The sequence below is a fragment of the Ochlerotatus camptorhynchus genome, unplaced genomic scaffold (assembly GCF_037179485.1).
Source record: "Ochlerotatus camptorhynchus isolate MF236.1 unplaced genomic scaffold, CSIRO-AGI_Acam_v1.1 ptg000078l, whole genome shotgun sequence".
Taxonomy (NCBI): Eukaryota; Metazoa; Arthropoda; class Insecta; order Diptera; family Culicidae; genus Ochlerotatus; species Ochlerotatus camptorhynchus.
The window spans coordinates 2,157,044-2,173,251 of record NW_027040568.1 but is presented as its reverse complement, the minus strand read 5'-3'; the positions used below and the strand labels follow the sequence as shown (position 1 = coordinate 2,173,251).

Sequence of the window (16,208 nt, the reverse complement as noted above, 5' to 3'; positions counted from 1 at the left end):
CACAGGATGTCAGCCCTTCGCAGCATAATCCCTATCGTGTTTGCTTCTCCGACTTCGACAATTCTGTTCTATTTGATTTATCCATGACGCAAGAGATTCGTGGAATCTCAGAGCATCATCGTTCCATGATTGCTCCGTCAATTTTCGCTGCAAAGTTTGGCCAAGTTGATTCCGCAAGATCGTTCTTCACAGATGGGTCACTAATAGAGGCGTCCGCAGGTTTTGGTATTTATAACGAATTTCATAGTGCCTCTCGAATGCTTCATGCTCCTTGTTCCGTATATGTTGCTGAACTGGCGGCAATATATTATACGCTAGAAACGATCGCCTCACTTGCACCAGATCATTATTTTATTTTTACGGATAGTCTCAGTTCTGTCGAGGCTATTCGCTCCATGAGGCCGGTAAAGCACTCCTCGTATTTTCTCATGAAAATACGAGAGCTTCTAAGTGCTTTATCTTTAAGATCTTTTGTTATCACCTTTGCATGGGTCCCATCTCATTGCTCGATTCCGGGGCAATGAGATGGCTGACTCACTTGCAAAGGTGGGCGCTATGGAAGGCGATATTTACGATCGACAAATCGCCTACGACGAATTTTTCTTCATTTATCGTCAACAGTCACTCGCCAGCTGGCAAAATAAATGGAGTGAAGGGAGTTTGGGACGATGGTTATATTCAATCATCCCTAAGGTGTCGAAGTGTCCTTGGTTCAAGGGGTTGGATGTGGGTCGAGACTTCATTCGTATGATGTCTCGCCTCATGTCCAATCACTACTCGTTAAACGCTCACTTGTTCCGTGTTGAGCTGAGGGACAGTAATCTCTGTGAATGTGGACAAGGTTACCAGGACGCAGATCACATTATTTGGTCATGTGCTGAGCACCGTGGAGTCAGATCCGAGTTGTACGATTCCCTTCGGGCTCGAGGTAGACAACCTAATGTTCCAGTTCGGGATATTTTGGCTAGACGCGATCTGGAGTTTACGCAACTCATAAATGTTTTCTTGAAGAATATTAACCATAGATTGTAAGTTTGATTAACCTTGTGTTTAGTTTGTGTTTTGTATGTGTGTGTGTGTATTTTTTTTGTAGATTTTTTTCTGTAATAATTGTATAATTACAGAGTTGATATAACGTCGATAGGATTAAGTATATGTTTTAGAAATAGTGACATTTTTTAATCATAAATCATATTCCAAATCTCCTTTTCCCTCTCCCGATCCAAACAATTGTCATCCACTAACCTCGAGAAGACCGCGAGTAATCGGTTCCAATCCTTTAATTTTAGATTTAAGACATTTATAATGTATAAAGAAAATGATAACTTGGCTCTGTAAAGTTTATTCGATTGAGCCTGTACAAATAAAGTAATTAAAAAAAAAATGTACCAAGACAAATGAATAGTTGGGTGTGATAAAATTGATTAACCGGTAACGATAGAGAGAAATCTAGTATTTTAACCCACATAAATTCTCTTTGAACAATAAACATTTCATTTGCTTGGTATTAACAGGGTTGCGAATCGTACAAATGAAAAGAAATAATCAAATATAACAAGGTGCAAAACAAAAACACAATTAGATTTTAAACACATTCCACATACTTCGAATGCACGGCGAGAAAATGCAATTGAAGCTTATGGTAAACCAAGAGCGTAATCAGAATATAATGGTTCAATGTTAACCCACACAATTTTACGACTAAGCTCATGAACCGCCGAAATTTAACATTACTATTCTTTGATTGAAAAAAAATGCTGAAATTCGCTTTAGATATGAACTTCTGTAATTCATAACGAACAATATTAAAAATTTAAATTCGTTCCATATTCATGTGATACATACTGTTAGAAGCTTAATTTTTAGATCGTAATTTCAAGAACTTTGTAATTTGAAAAAAAAAAAACAATTTTCAGAAGAATCAGTAATCTAATGCATGATTTCTTAACCAGGAATTGTTTGTGAAACCTCCAGTTAAAAATAAATACAATCCGTTACCCGGGAAAAGCATCTGAGGAAAACTTATCGTTGTTTTTCTGCAAGTTAGGGATGCTTTATGAACTTTTCTCCCCTACAAATAACAAGAACAACATCCCTAATTTCTTATTAAATGTCATAAGACTGAAACGCATACAGGAAAATAAAAACGATTGTTGCTTTCCACTCACATATTAATCTACTTTACCGGATGACAGAGGTTTGCCAATTAGTATTAAACCTGAGCGCTCTTGTTATGGTCAGATTAAATTTTCACACACATCAGCGTGTTTTTTTTTGTTTTGTAAAACTCATTATATCTTTTGAGAATTGAGTCACTCGGCCGTAGTTGGTTATTTCCCGGAGAGATAGATGCGAAAAAAGTTTGTTCCTCGATGGTTTGTCAATCTGTCTAGTAATACTATGTAGCAAGTGTTCGCTCTCACGTCAACAGGTTGGTCAATCTCAAGTCTAGTAGGTTGGTTTCTTGCGTGACAAAAAGGCCACTTTATCTGACGACGACGACAACGTTGTCCACAAATTAATGACATCCGATCTGCAGCGAGTTACGGATGATGCTTGTTTTAAAATTGGATGTTTTGCATAAATAAGACAATTATTTTCTTCATTGTTGGATTGCCATAAATCTTGGGTGCTGTGCTTATTTAATTTTTTTGGTTTTGTTTCTTCCATTGCGATCGTCACTCCGATTCAACCAACTCATCGTCATCCCCTTCATCACCTCACCACCTGGTCGGCATCATCGTCGTCGTGATCGTGCTTCGATGCGGAACCTTTTGAACTGACTGGCACCCGCTGAACTTCGGTGAAACACATGTCGCTCTACCGACTGGCGAATGGCGGTTCCATCTGACCGATCGTGATCGGTGGCATTTCATTCGTGCGGGGGCGATTTTATACCGCGATCCCTAACACCACGAACGACGACGACGACGACGACGCAAGAACGTTTAGTGGGGACAACTTGATTGCCAGTCAACCGGTGCCAAATTTGGTAGTCTCGAAAAGAGGTTATGTGAAGGTGAGTTCTAGGAATCCATAACCGAATATATATTTTTCTATTATATGTTTAAAAATGTAAAGCTTGTTATAAACAGTGATATGATGAAGAAAAATCTGTTGTTAGTTGGGCGTAATTGATAGTTGTGATTTTGTGAGGTGTTTATATAATTTGATCCGGATTTGGAATAATTTATTTATTTATTAGTCGTCAATCAGTGTAGACCGTTTTACAGTTTTACTTAAACGCTAATTGTTACAATTTTACTTCAATTACTTGCATAGCATTTATATTTTATTATTGATGCCTAGCTAACCTCGTGAAGAAAGTTTTTTTAAGCGTACTTTTATTCATTGTTATGTCAATATATTCACAGTATGTATTATAGCAAGACATCATTCTATTCAATGGGCTGTTTTTGGCATAGTCTGTTCTTTGATTGTTGATGCTAAACAAATTTCTATTCCGCAGTGAGCGAGTGGGAGCATAAAAATTGATATTTTCCAAAATCTCTGGACTGTTAACTCTTTGCGAAATCACATCGTTTATAAAAGCAATCATTGCGAACTCTCTTCGCTTTTTGAGCTCATCTAAATTAATTAGCATACAACGCGATTCATAAGATGGAAGTGGAAAACTCGTCCAACCCAACTTTCTTAGAGCGAACAACAAGAACTGCTTTTGAACTGATTCAATGCGGTTTACATGTGTATCATGATATGGAGCCCAAACTATGCTACAATATTCGAGAAGAGGCCTCACATATGCTACGTAAAGTGTTTTGATTGTGTAGGGATCATTGAAGTGCAAACTAAATCTTTTAATGAACCCGAGCATGTTGCTTGCTTTGTAGATAATGTTATTGTAGTGATCAGCAAAAGTTAACTTGGAGTCGAGGATAACACCTAAGTCTCTGACTTGATAGGATCTTTGGATTGTTTTCTGGCCAAGAGTAATTGTGTCGTGTATTACAGCTTGCTTTCTTGTGAACGATATAGAATTGCATTTATTAATATTTAGTTCTAACAAATTTTTCTCGTCAATTTCTTGTTGAAATATTTGAAGATCAGGTGCTTTAGATATCTCCATGAAAAGTTTCATGTCATCAGCATATATAGAAACATGAAGAAATTAAAAAATATGTTCTATATCGTTGACAAATAAAATAAACAGTAATGGACCAAGATGTGAACCTTGTGGCACACCAGATGTTACATTAACTATGGTGGACAGATTTCCTTCAAATCTTACCTTTTGCGTCCGCCTTGATAAGTACGACTCGATCCATTTCAGTAGCCTAGGACTGAAGCCTAATTTGGATAGCTTAAAAAGCAAGAGTGGTATATCAACTCTGTCAAATGCTTTACTGAAATCAGTATATAGCGTTTCTACATAATTTCCTTTATCCATTGAGTTTAAACAGTATGACACAAAATGTATCAAGTTGGTAGTTGTAGATCGTCCTTTAACAAATCCGTGCTGTTTGCTAGTAATTACCGACCTAATCTGTAAGAATACATTGTCATTAATGATGGATTCGAATAATTTAGGAATGCTTGATAATATAGCAACTCCACGGTAATTTTTTACATCAGACTTTTTACCACTTTTAAAAATTGGAATTAAAAATGATTCCTTCCAAATCGGAGGAAGTACACTCGACTCCAAGGATAAATTAAACAGCCAGAACAAAGGTTTTGCTAGCTCCTTCGAAAGTGACTTTAAAAAAATAGGTGGTAAACCATCCGGTCCAGCACCTTTTGAAGCATCCAAGGTTTCAAGACCACGTATAATTTCCTTGAGAGTTAAATTATCCACTGCGATGGTCTTCATTGACTCGGGGAGATACGAAAAATATTGATAATCTCGCTCATTCTCATCATGAATTGTATAAACGTCCTGAAAGAAGTCAGCAAATAAGTTACTAATCTGACTAGGAGTATTGCCCAACTTACTGTCTAATTGCATTTTGGATGGAAAGCTCTTGGATTTTTGCCTTTCTTTAACATAGTTAAAAAAGGATTTTGGGTCTGACTTAATGTTAGTTTCAATCTTTCTATTGTGCTCTTCATATGCATTTTCAATTTCTAAATTAAGTTGGTCACAAATAGTAAGATAATAGGTAAAATTTTCATCATTTTTGTTTCTCTTGTACGCTTTATGAGCTTTCTGCTTTCTGTTTCTAAGATTTATTATCTGTCTATTGTACCATATTGGTGTTTTTGCATTGGCTTTTTTCTTTTGCTTCATGGGCACTGTCTGTTCTAGAATAGAATAAATAATCTGATAGAATACATCAACTGCATGTTCTGTATCATGACTACGGATTACAAGTTGCCAATCTATACTGTTCAATTTATTTTTGATAGCTCCATAGTCTGCCTTACTGAAATCAAAATAGGGGTCTGACTATAGCAGCATTCAAATAGAGACAAGAATTGTGGGTTTACTCAAACTACCCTTCATCCGTTTTGCTAGCATTGATGGCAATACGTATACAAGTTATTTCAAATTAAGTTTTATTTTTGGATTCTAAAAATTGGTAATTATGAGTAGTCCTCAGGGATCTCTTGAAATTGCTTTAGGAATTTAGGAATTTCATCAAGGAAATCTTTTTGGTGCAGTAACAATAAAGGTTCAAAAGTGGAAATGGCTAGCTTGACAAATGACAATAAGGTGTCTTGTCGATATGAATTACCAAAATAACAATGCTAAATATTTATAGAAAAAGTCTTCATCCAGCTCGAAAATTTTCAAGAAGCAGCAAAAAATATGAATTGTCTCCAAAAAACTAGCATGACACCCTGTCTCTGAAATATATTCACAAGCTTGATTAAAACTTGAAATATATACAGGGTGCGTGACGAATTTTTGCAGTAAATGGCATATTTGAGAAAAAATACACCAGTTAGTTATTCTAGCAATGAATTTTGTGCGATTTATTTTCTTTCGCAACATATGGAAGTTGTAAGTAAATTTATTCAAAAAAATTGCCTTCCCTTTCGACGACTGTAGTTAGACGCTTCCGGAAACTGCAGTATGCACGTTTTAAAATGTTTCGATCCATAGATGTCATCACTGCTTTGATTTTAGCTTTTAGCGACTTAAGTGTGATGTGAGGGGTTCTATTGGTATCCCGTTGGACGACGCCTTATACAAAATAATCCAACGGATTGATATCGGGACTGCTTGGGGGCCAAATTTATTCCTCCCAAATTTACGAAATATTTTCCGTAAGCCATTTCTGTGCTTTATTAGCAGTATGAGCAGGTGATCCGTCTTATCACTTTCCCAAGCCTTTTTTAATATTATACACTGTTCTTTCAGACACATTTACCGACCGAATTATTTCTTTCATGCATACTCCGGCGCGCAACAAAGCGACAACGGCTGACAGATTGCTCTCTTGTTTCAACATCTTTACGTTTACTCAACATTGTTTGTTTAAATCTTACACCTAACAGTATAAGCTATCCAGCGCTGCCAAATATATCTAAATCATGATGCACAAGCATGAGAAATTACTATTTGAAATTTGTATGTATGTATGTATATACAATCCAACTTCCACTGTCCGGCAGTGTTTTTATGGAAGAAAAATGTTTGCAATATAATCTATCATTATTATACTGATCTCATTGCAAACAATTTTAGCCCGGAAGTTGAAAGGTGATAGCTCTGTTGAGATTCAGTAACCCATTTCAGAATGTCTGGTCACTCACGTCCATTCCGAGGTTACTTTCACTTACAACAAGCCCCGCATACACGTAGTACCGATATAAAATGTATATTGGTACTGTGTGTACACTTCCATCATCAAAGCAATTCCTGCTTTGTAGATGGCACGTATTTAGTAGGATGCATTTCATATTTTTATATCTAGTTGTAATCAGTTAGATCTCACCGCTTATGTATTGTGTCCTCGACGTGGAAGCATCGTAGTCTAATCTGCAAATTCATCTTTCCCGGTTTTTGTCCAGGGGCAGAACGCCAATGCTTCCGGAAGTGGAGGCGTAGCACCGGAACACACTAGCACGACGCTACAGCAACACAACTATTCAAACAAAATTCTAGCCCGGGAATTTTCACAATAATTCACAATATTAAAACACTGATAAATTAACCATAATGAATCTATATACACATGATAATAATAAAAACGAATTACTTTTTGCCTTAGTACAAGCCAAAAAACACGCGGAAAATACGGAATTTTAGAAATTACTATCTGAAATTTACTGCAAAAATTCGTCACGCACCCTGTATATTCAAAATATGGGCAAAAATCCTTTAAAACAAGGAGTTGTCTTTGCTGCTGTCATCCCTGTACCAAATCCAAAATATTAACTGTTTTGAAGCTTCTACAATTTTCGTATTTATAGATGACCAGATAATCTGGCTTAAAGGCTTTCCAAATACCACAGGGAGGCTGACAAATGTGGAGTTTGCATATTTTATTTTTATTTTTATTTATTATGGTTGATTGTTCACGTGGGGAAGGGGGGAAGCTTGAATCAAGTGGTTGCAAGTCTGTTCGTACGTATACAGCTTTCCCCCGAAGAACGCGTCACCTACTGAGTTGCACCCACCGCTTTGTCTCGATAGGTTTTCAACCAAGCGCTCTGATTTTATGCGAGTGACTACCCGAGCAAAGTCTGACATCAAATTGAAATCTAAATTTGATGTTGTGATTTCGCTGATAATGATTGCTCAGGTTGCTGTCGTTTTGGTCGTTTTAACGGTTAAAATATCAAAATTGAGAGCAAAGCAATCTTCCTGTGACATCACATTAAAAACTATTTCTGATATCAGTGAGAGCAAACTGAAAACTCAATTTGATATCAATTTTTCCTGTTGATAACAAAACAAGTATTCAATTTGATGTTATGCTAAGGCAATGAAAACAAACCCGTAACAACATATTTTTAAAGAGCAAATGTACAGCAACATGAAAACATAATTAGGTATCAAATTTGTCAATTGCGTAAACTGAAATCAAATTATGATTTCAGTTTGATGTTGATATCAAAACTTGATTTCAATTTGCTGTCATTTTGATGCTGGACTTTGCTCGGGTAGTTCTCCATTGACCCTACTCACATGCGAAAAATCAGACCGACTGGTTGAAACCCCGCCGAGAAAAGCGGTGGGTGCAACTCAGTTTGTACCGCGTTCTTATATAGCTGTATTAGATAGCTGTATTTTTTTTTGCGATTTTTCCGTGTTTTGAGATTTTGTTCGATTGTGAAGTATTCTCTGATGCATAGGTGCATTTCGGCTTTCATTCCGTTTCTGACGATTCGTTTCTTTTGTTCACTCAACCACCCTTGTAGTGACGTCATAACGTTTGTTTCGATCGGCGCTTGTATGGGAAATTTAATATGGATTATAGAATTTATGTATGTTACCAAAATTTATGAATGGTCTGCCACTAAATTTAATGTTGCGATAATTTATTGCCTATTGAATTATCACACTGTATACCATGTTTTGAAGTAAAGAGTTATCATAAGAAAATCAAATCGCCAGCTGATATTTCCTGGCAACTTTACAAAAGAATACAATCAAGCAAAACCATCATGCATAAATAGCAAGGATTTGTTTTACATCTTATTTCGCAAATTTGCTTTCGAGTGTTATGACGTCGTCACCATCGTCTGCCGTAAAGTTTACATTTTTCTGGGGTCAAATTGACGCCAAGGTACATACAAAAATAAACTTTAGGCTTCAATTCTGCAGTGGCGATTTTTCAACTTTCCCTGAATAGTTTCTTTATTATATTCTTTTATTCATATGTATTTCGATAGAAACACGGGTTATTTCAACACTGACTTATTTAAGCTTAACGAGTTTTGCACTTGTATTCGACCCGAAAGTGCGCTAGAACGTTTGGCACACCCTCTAGTTTAACGTCGAATATAATCTATGCTGGAACCGGTGTTACATTTTTCCTTCCGTTATGACTGGTCCCGTTTCCGAATGGATTTCACCGAAAGCGTTGTTTGGAAATGGGATCGTTTTGTTTATTTTTGGTAACTGATTTTGGCCCTCGTTTTAGGAAACATTCATCCCTAATATGTTAAACCATATGAGCACAATATAGGGCCTAGTGGCACGGGAAATAAATCATTTAAGCTTGAATAACGAAAGTGAAGTCAACACGCGCCGCCGGTTGGATTTATAATCGAGGGCAGCGTGGATATGTGTCGCCTTGGTTGGATTGAGCAAACGAAGGGCGACTGTATGCAAACAGCCGGAGATGAAATTTGATCCTTCCGAGCTGACTGCAGTGTGATATTTAAGTTTAACTTTTGAAAACCGATGGCAACGAGTGCATTAATGCTCCTCGGTTGACTGTTCAAACACAAACAGGGAAAGGTGCATCGGTGTTTTGTTTAAGCTGGAATTTGGTCACGTGCGGAAAGAGTTGCTTCAGCTTGACCAGTGGTGACTTGGCAACAGCCGTATTGTTAACATAAACAAAAGTCGAATGGGACAATTTTCATTTGTCATTTTTTTTTTGTAAATGTGAAGGCAATCAGGGATATGATAAATTTATATAGGGTAGATGAACCCGTTATGGCTATTCGTTCCTATTATGGTGTGTTCCAATTAGTTTGGACACACCATAACAAGAACTTATAGCCATAACTACGGTACACCCACCCTACGGCATATATCAGGATTCTACAACCCGCGGCTGTCGTGGAAGATTTGTGTGGCACACGAATCATTCTAAACTTTTAGGATCACAGGTATTTTGCATCAAGATAATTAACCATTTAGTCAAGCTTCTGCATTCTATTTTGTAGTCTGTGAGAGGGAAATCAGAAATCGAGTGTCATCAAAATACATAGCATGATGAGAGATTGAGCTCGTGAGAGAGAATTTCATATGGGGAAAATCTACTTCGGCCTAATCGCCCATTCCCGGACTATCGAGCACAAAACACCAAATATATCTATGATTTTGGCATGAACGTGTCAAACAAGCGTTTGGTACGATGCTTCTATTCAATAGCTGCAAGACGAAGTGTTAAAGAACGCTAAATTAGATCTCGAAAACATAAGGCGCACTTGAAGTGTACAAAAGGCGCACGCGATTTTACATTTCTTTTCGTTCGATAGGCCAAAGAGAATTCCAATGGGATAGTTAACCCTATCTCAAATTTGAATTTTTGGGCTCTCTGGAGACTGGTAGTAAAGCGGGTAGAAACTGTAAGGGAAAAAACCAATTTAAAGATGCTAAATGGACAATGAATTTTGATTCTTGGTTGTTATCTTCAAACATTTGAATGAAATTAAGCTGACGCTTCAAGGAAGAAACAGTTTGGTGCACAGTCATATCGATCAAGTAAAAGCTGTCAAACTAAAATTGAGGCTGTGGAAACTTCAATTTAAGATCCTAAAACGATAACAGTAATTTAGCTTTGTGTACACACTTAGAAAAATTGATGTAAATTTAGGTGCTCTGAGACTGACATATACGAGCGTCAATATTTTTTTTAAATTTCGTCAGTAGGTTGATAAAAAAAAGTGTCGTGGATGGTTGTTGAAGTTAGTGTTAATATTGGTGGGTGAATTGAAATTGTGCTATTGAGAAAACCTGAAAAGTGTAATGAGAAAACGAGGAGTTCTTGTTTCATTGAATGTTTTGTTGAAGGCAGGAGATCGTAATGTAAACTGTCGTCAGGATGCAAATAAACAAGAGTTTATAAGGGAATTTCTACAATCGGTTGTGTTGGTGCTTATTTATTGGTTGAACTTTTATGAAAGAACATTTATTTAGATGTATAGTTTTATAGTTGCAAATATTTATTGTATTCATGTATTCGATGCCATAACGTACTAACAAAAAAAACTTTCAGAACTCATTTAGCACACCCTACAATGCCAGACCAATCGCATGATGCAGATACCTTCTCAAAAATGTCTCGATTTAGTTTTACTAGTAAAATGTCCTCCAATGCACCTTGCCCCAAGGTAGCTCTGTGAGATGATAGAACCAACGCAAGTGCGCTAAATGCACGCTCTACAGACACCTGGTTTGATGGCGTTGCTAGCACAACCATGGCTACCTCAAAGAGTTCTGGATGAGTCTTTCGTCGTATCAACCAATATTGAAACACATCGAAAGAGTGATTTTGTCGCGGTTCAGCATCTAGTGCTCTTAACTGTTGCTCAAACGAAGAGTCATTTGAGTTTTCCGTGTTCGACAGAGTTCCACCAAAAAGTTCTGTGAGAAACTCGTCAAATTGGCTGCTGCTGTTGGCTTCGTTTTCTACTGTTTCACTCGAACATGTAGACGGTTTTAGTTGGTTGATCCTGTTCCAGGTGTCTTTAATGCAGTTCTAAATATATGAGAATAAAATTTTCAAAAGATGTTTATCACTTATCGTGGTTACAAGATACGTGTAATATCGTACCTGTATATATTGCTTCTCATCGTTGCTGAACAATTTTGAATTCAAATAGTTCAGACGTGGATCCATGTACAGTGACATTTGAAATGCTTGTGACGTCTTTAGCTTGCCAAGGCGGTCTGTTAAGGATCTAGTCAGTGGCTGAGCAAACGGATTCGAACACATCTTCTGAACTTCGTTGATTGCCATCAGCCATGATAAATAAAAATCTGGCAACGAAACGTGAGCTGCTTGCATTTTTTTGGTGCAAATGTAAAGAGGTTCGAAGGCTTGAACATAATGTTCAACGAAATCCCAGAGTTTCGGAGTGAGAGCTGTAAATCAAGGCTGTGTTATTTAATATTTATGACATACATTATTGTAGTGACGTTTTTTTTTTTAATCTAGTACGCCGATTACAATTATGGATTAAAAGAGTAGTGTCTGTCGATGGTATGAGACCAGGGTTGTTAATCGATAATGGAGAATTTGGAAACGTGGTTAACGCAGACGATATCTACGGATATCGGTTAACAACCCTGAATGACAAATATTCGTACACTACCCGTAAAAGCGTATTTGTCCCATCTCTACTTGATTTCCGATTCATATCGGACAGTTATGCTTTTATGGACAGTATATTATGTTGTACATTTTTAGAATTTTGCTGTGTGCAGCGTCTTTTTGTTATAATTTTCAGTATGTGTAAAACATTCAGATAAGAGAGTCCACATTCGATAATCTGGACATTACATTGTAGGATTAGTGGGGGGATACTGTAAAGTTAACTCATAGGATTTGTAAAATTATCTGCAATTTTTGGCAGCTCAATGCAAAATAAAAACCATATTATCTAAAGCACATCCTAAACTTACCGAGCTCAGGAAATTGGAGTGCCAGTTGATTGAAAAATTCTTTTTGTCTGCGAAAGCAATCCAGCATCATGTAAATACCTCCCCATCTGGTTTGTCCCCAAACCGGTGGGAAAGTAGCACTATGATAGTCAAAATGTGTCTTATATTTGACTCCTTTGCATTTTTTTGCCACACCAGTTATTTGCTTGATGGATTCGTCACTTTTGTTAACAACGTCAAGAATAGCTAATTGCAATGTGTGTACCGAGCATCTTACAAGGTTCAACTGATCCTGATGGAATTCAGTTGAAAGTGCATCGGAAAGCTCTTGGTCTTGATTGTTTTCAGCAGTCTCGGTTTCGGTTTCAGTATAGCCCTCGGTTTCTGTGCCACCCAGAAGGTCTACATTTTCTAGCTGCTGTGAGACTAGAAAATCAAATTCTTTCTTCAGCCCTTTTACAGCTGCCAGCATATTTGCTCCATTGTCGCATGTTACCGAAAATATTTGCTTAACAGTAACTCCGTATGTCTGAAGAACCTCTAAAATTTTAATTTTCAAAAAAGCTGCCGTTTGTCGTTCTTTTATCTCAATCATGCCTGGAAAGGTAACATGGAAATACAAGAAATTGTAAGAATGTTATAGGTGTTACATATTAAAGTACTTCAAATAAATACCATGAAATATATTACATGTAACTAAATTAAGTTCATTCAAAAGAGAATGATAGCAGTTGCTAGCTAGTTTAAGTTTAATTCAGGATAATCAAGCATAAAATTTATCTCATGGGTATAATCTACAAGTGAACACATAACTGTCCCATGTGTATAGGATGCTCTATTGAAAATGGAACAATAATTATGCTGCCGCTGGCTATAACATAACTACTCACTACAATTTGATTTTACAACTATTATGGTTTTAGCATATACCAAGTGATTAAACCGTATGGTATATGGTAAAACTATAGCGGTTGTACTACCACATTGCAGTATGTATTGGCTCCATAATGTACCTGAATGAAACATCCCACTAATCTCTTTGTTTCAACGCTATGTTAACACTCACCTAATGTCCGAATGACGATTTTGCTATCCAAAAAATACTGGACATTTATGCCGAGAACGTGTCGGTTGAATCGTGATGCTGAATCAACTTTCAGTGAAATCAACCTGTTCTTCAGTTCATCACTTAAAGCCTTACGAATTTGATCAGTGACGGAGTGCGTGATCGTCTTTACATTGTTTCTGTTTACTGTAACACCAAGTGCAGCAGATATTGGGTCCATGAGTTGTTTCATCCCTTCCCACTCTACGAAGCAAAGAGGGAGTTGATGGTAGGTAGTACAATTTGACAATAGAGTCCATGTACAGCGGCGTATCAATGGCTATGGATCGTTTGGACACCAGTCTTGGCTTCTTGGCGCTAGCATCAGTTTCTTTCAGCAAGCCACATTTATTCGCAGCATCTGTATGCTTTGTGCGGAAATGACGGATAAAATTACCGACATCCATAGTCATTTGGACGTAGGTACATCCGCTGCTCTCTTCAATACGACAGATACCCTTGTTCCCTTCCCGATGAATAAACGATAATGCAATTTCCTGGAGAGGGCGCTTGTTGTCATCGCGTCGTTGTTGTCCTTTTTTAGATGATGGACCTGCTTCTTCCATTATTTCGGATGCAGAATCAAACTCGTCTTTCTCAATTATAAAATTTCACCACCAGAGATGAATATCAACTTTGCTTGTCTGATTATCACTTCAAACCATTGACAGTAAGAAATATCAATGATTGTAGGCTTTTGAAATTCATTAAATGGATTATTCATTCAATAAGGTAAACAAAATTCATTTATCATTGACATGACAGAAATGATGTTGTGTGTCAACAGAAGAAGAGTCATCCCACACTGAGAAAAGAATAATTTCTCCTTTCGTGAATAAATAACGATAATCTAAGGCACTGACCCTAGCAACAGGCATATGTTTATGGATAAAACCATGGAATACGGCAGGGTGCTTGGCATGCTGTGGTTGACAGAGGAAGACGCCCTGAGCTTCTGCGCACAGATGAAGGACGACATACAGCAAATCGTGGACAGCGACTCCCGTCCCACAAAGAGGCAAGTCCTGCGGTGTCTAATGAGCTTTTTCGACCCGCTGGGATTGTTAAGCTTCATCATGGTTCAGGGCAAGATTCTGCTGCAAGATGTTTGGCGTGCTGGAACACAGTGGGATCAGGAGATAAGCGAGGAACATTGGGAACGTTGGCGGAGCTGGACTGTTCTGCTACAGCGAATATCGACCATACAAATTTCCCGATGCTATTTCCCGAACACCACCGAGCAGAGCTACCGTCAGCTGCAATTACACGTGTTCGTCGACGCAAGCGAAGCGGCGTATGCAGCAGTGGAGTATTTTCGAATAGTCGACGCAGACGGGACACCAAGATGTGCTTTGGTGATGGCGAAAACGAAGGTGGCGCCGTTGAAACCGTTATCGATACCGCGAATGGAGTTGCAGGCCGCTACGCTTGGGACCCGATTATTGAGGTCCATTCTTGAATCCCATACTGTGAAAGCTACGGAGCGATATTTGTGGTCAGACTCATCGACGGTGCTAGCCTGGTTGAGAGGGGATCCCCGCAAGTACAAACAGTACGTGGCCTGTAGGATTGGTGAAATACTGGAGCAGACGGATGTGATCGAGTGGAGGTGGGTACTGTCGAAGCAGAATCCAGCGGATTACGCAACCAAATGGGGAAGCGGGCCATCCATGGACGTCGGAGGAGTCTGGTTTCAAGGACCACCGTTTCTGCAACGGCCTGAGAAAGAATGGCCGAAACAGAAGATGTCACAAGGGGTCGTCGAGGAAGAACTACGTGTCTGTAATGTTCACGTCAAAACTGCCGTGCTCCCAGCAGTAATAGATTGTGATCGCTTCTCCAAATGGGAGCGCATGCATCGAGCAATGGCCTACGTGCACCGATACGTGGGAAATTTGAAACGGATGATCTACGGTGAAGCGAAGAATACAGGCTACCTCACTCAGAAGGAACTACGACAGGCAGAAGCGACCTTGATCCGGATGGTACAAGGGCAGACTTACCGGGAAGAACTAACAATCCTCTCAAACAATATTTTATTTTATTTTATTTTATATATCACCGTCTTCGACTAGTCGTACAGACTGAACTATTTTCTTATAAACTAAAGATTGCTTCTAATCCTATTTCTAAAAACATTTTTGGTCAAATTAAAATCAAATTCGTCACAAACAACATTGAACGAGCGAAGGCACGAATCGAACGGGTTGTTGTATCCGTAGTTTGTTCTGTGGTATGGAACTGCTAATAAAGGTGAGTTCCGAAACCGTCGGGGAGGAATGTTTAGTGGGATCTGTGCGAGAAGTTCAGGACAATCAATAAATCCTCCGATGACATCAAAAATAAATAATCGCTGCATCGTAACTCGTCTGGTAGATAGTGGCTCCAATCCTATGAGCTTACATCGGTCAGAATAGGGAGGAAGATTAGACGGATCGTTCCAGGGAAGCTGTCTCAATGCAAAACGTACGAACCTTTTCTGTACCCGTTCAATGGTAAGAACATGAACTACATAGTAAGGGGCCCAAACTGGAGCAGCGTACTCCAGAATGCTACGAACCAACGAACAGTAGAGAGTTTTTAACGCGTAAATGTCGGTGAACTCGGACGCATGGCGACGGATGAATCCCAGCACAGAAAAAGCTTTGGCAGTCATAATTCCCATGTGTTCGTTGAACCTTAGTTTCGTATCGATGGTAACACCGAGGTCGCAGATGGACGAAACTCGTTCTAATTCCGCCGTTTCCATCCTGTATTGATGCAGAATGGGGCTATTGCAGCGACTGAAGGAAATAATTTTGCATTTCTTGTTGTTAACTCGCATGCCGTTATCGCTACACCATATCATCA

At 38.3% G+C, this 16,208-nt stretch overlaps 1 protein-coding gene and 1 pseudogene across 1 annotated transcript; one reads left to right on the top strand and one right to left on the bottom strand.

Annotated features, from left to right (window-relative positions):
* Positions 1-10,868: 10,868 nt before the first annotated feature.
* Positions 10,869-13,924, bottom strand: LOC135697875 (uncharacterized; annotated as a pseudogene).
* A 330-nt stretch (positions 13,925-14,254) lies between these two features.
* Positions 14,255-15,433, top strand: LOC135697874 (uncharacterized). Its single transcript, XM_065217735.1, has one exon. The coding sequence runs from the start codon at positions 14,255-14,257 to the stop codon at positions 15,431-15,433; it is 1,179 nt and encodes a 392-aa protein (XP_065073807.1).
* The last annotated feature ends 775 nt before the right edge of the window (positions 15,434-16,208 follow it).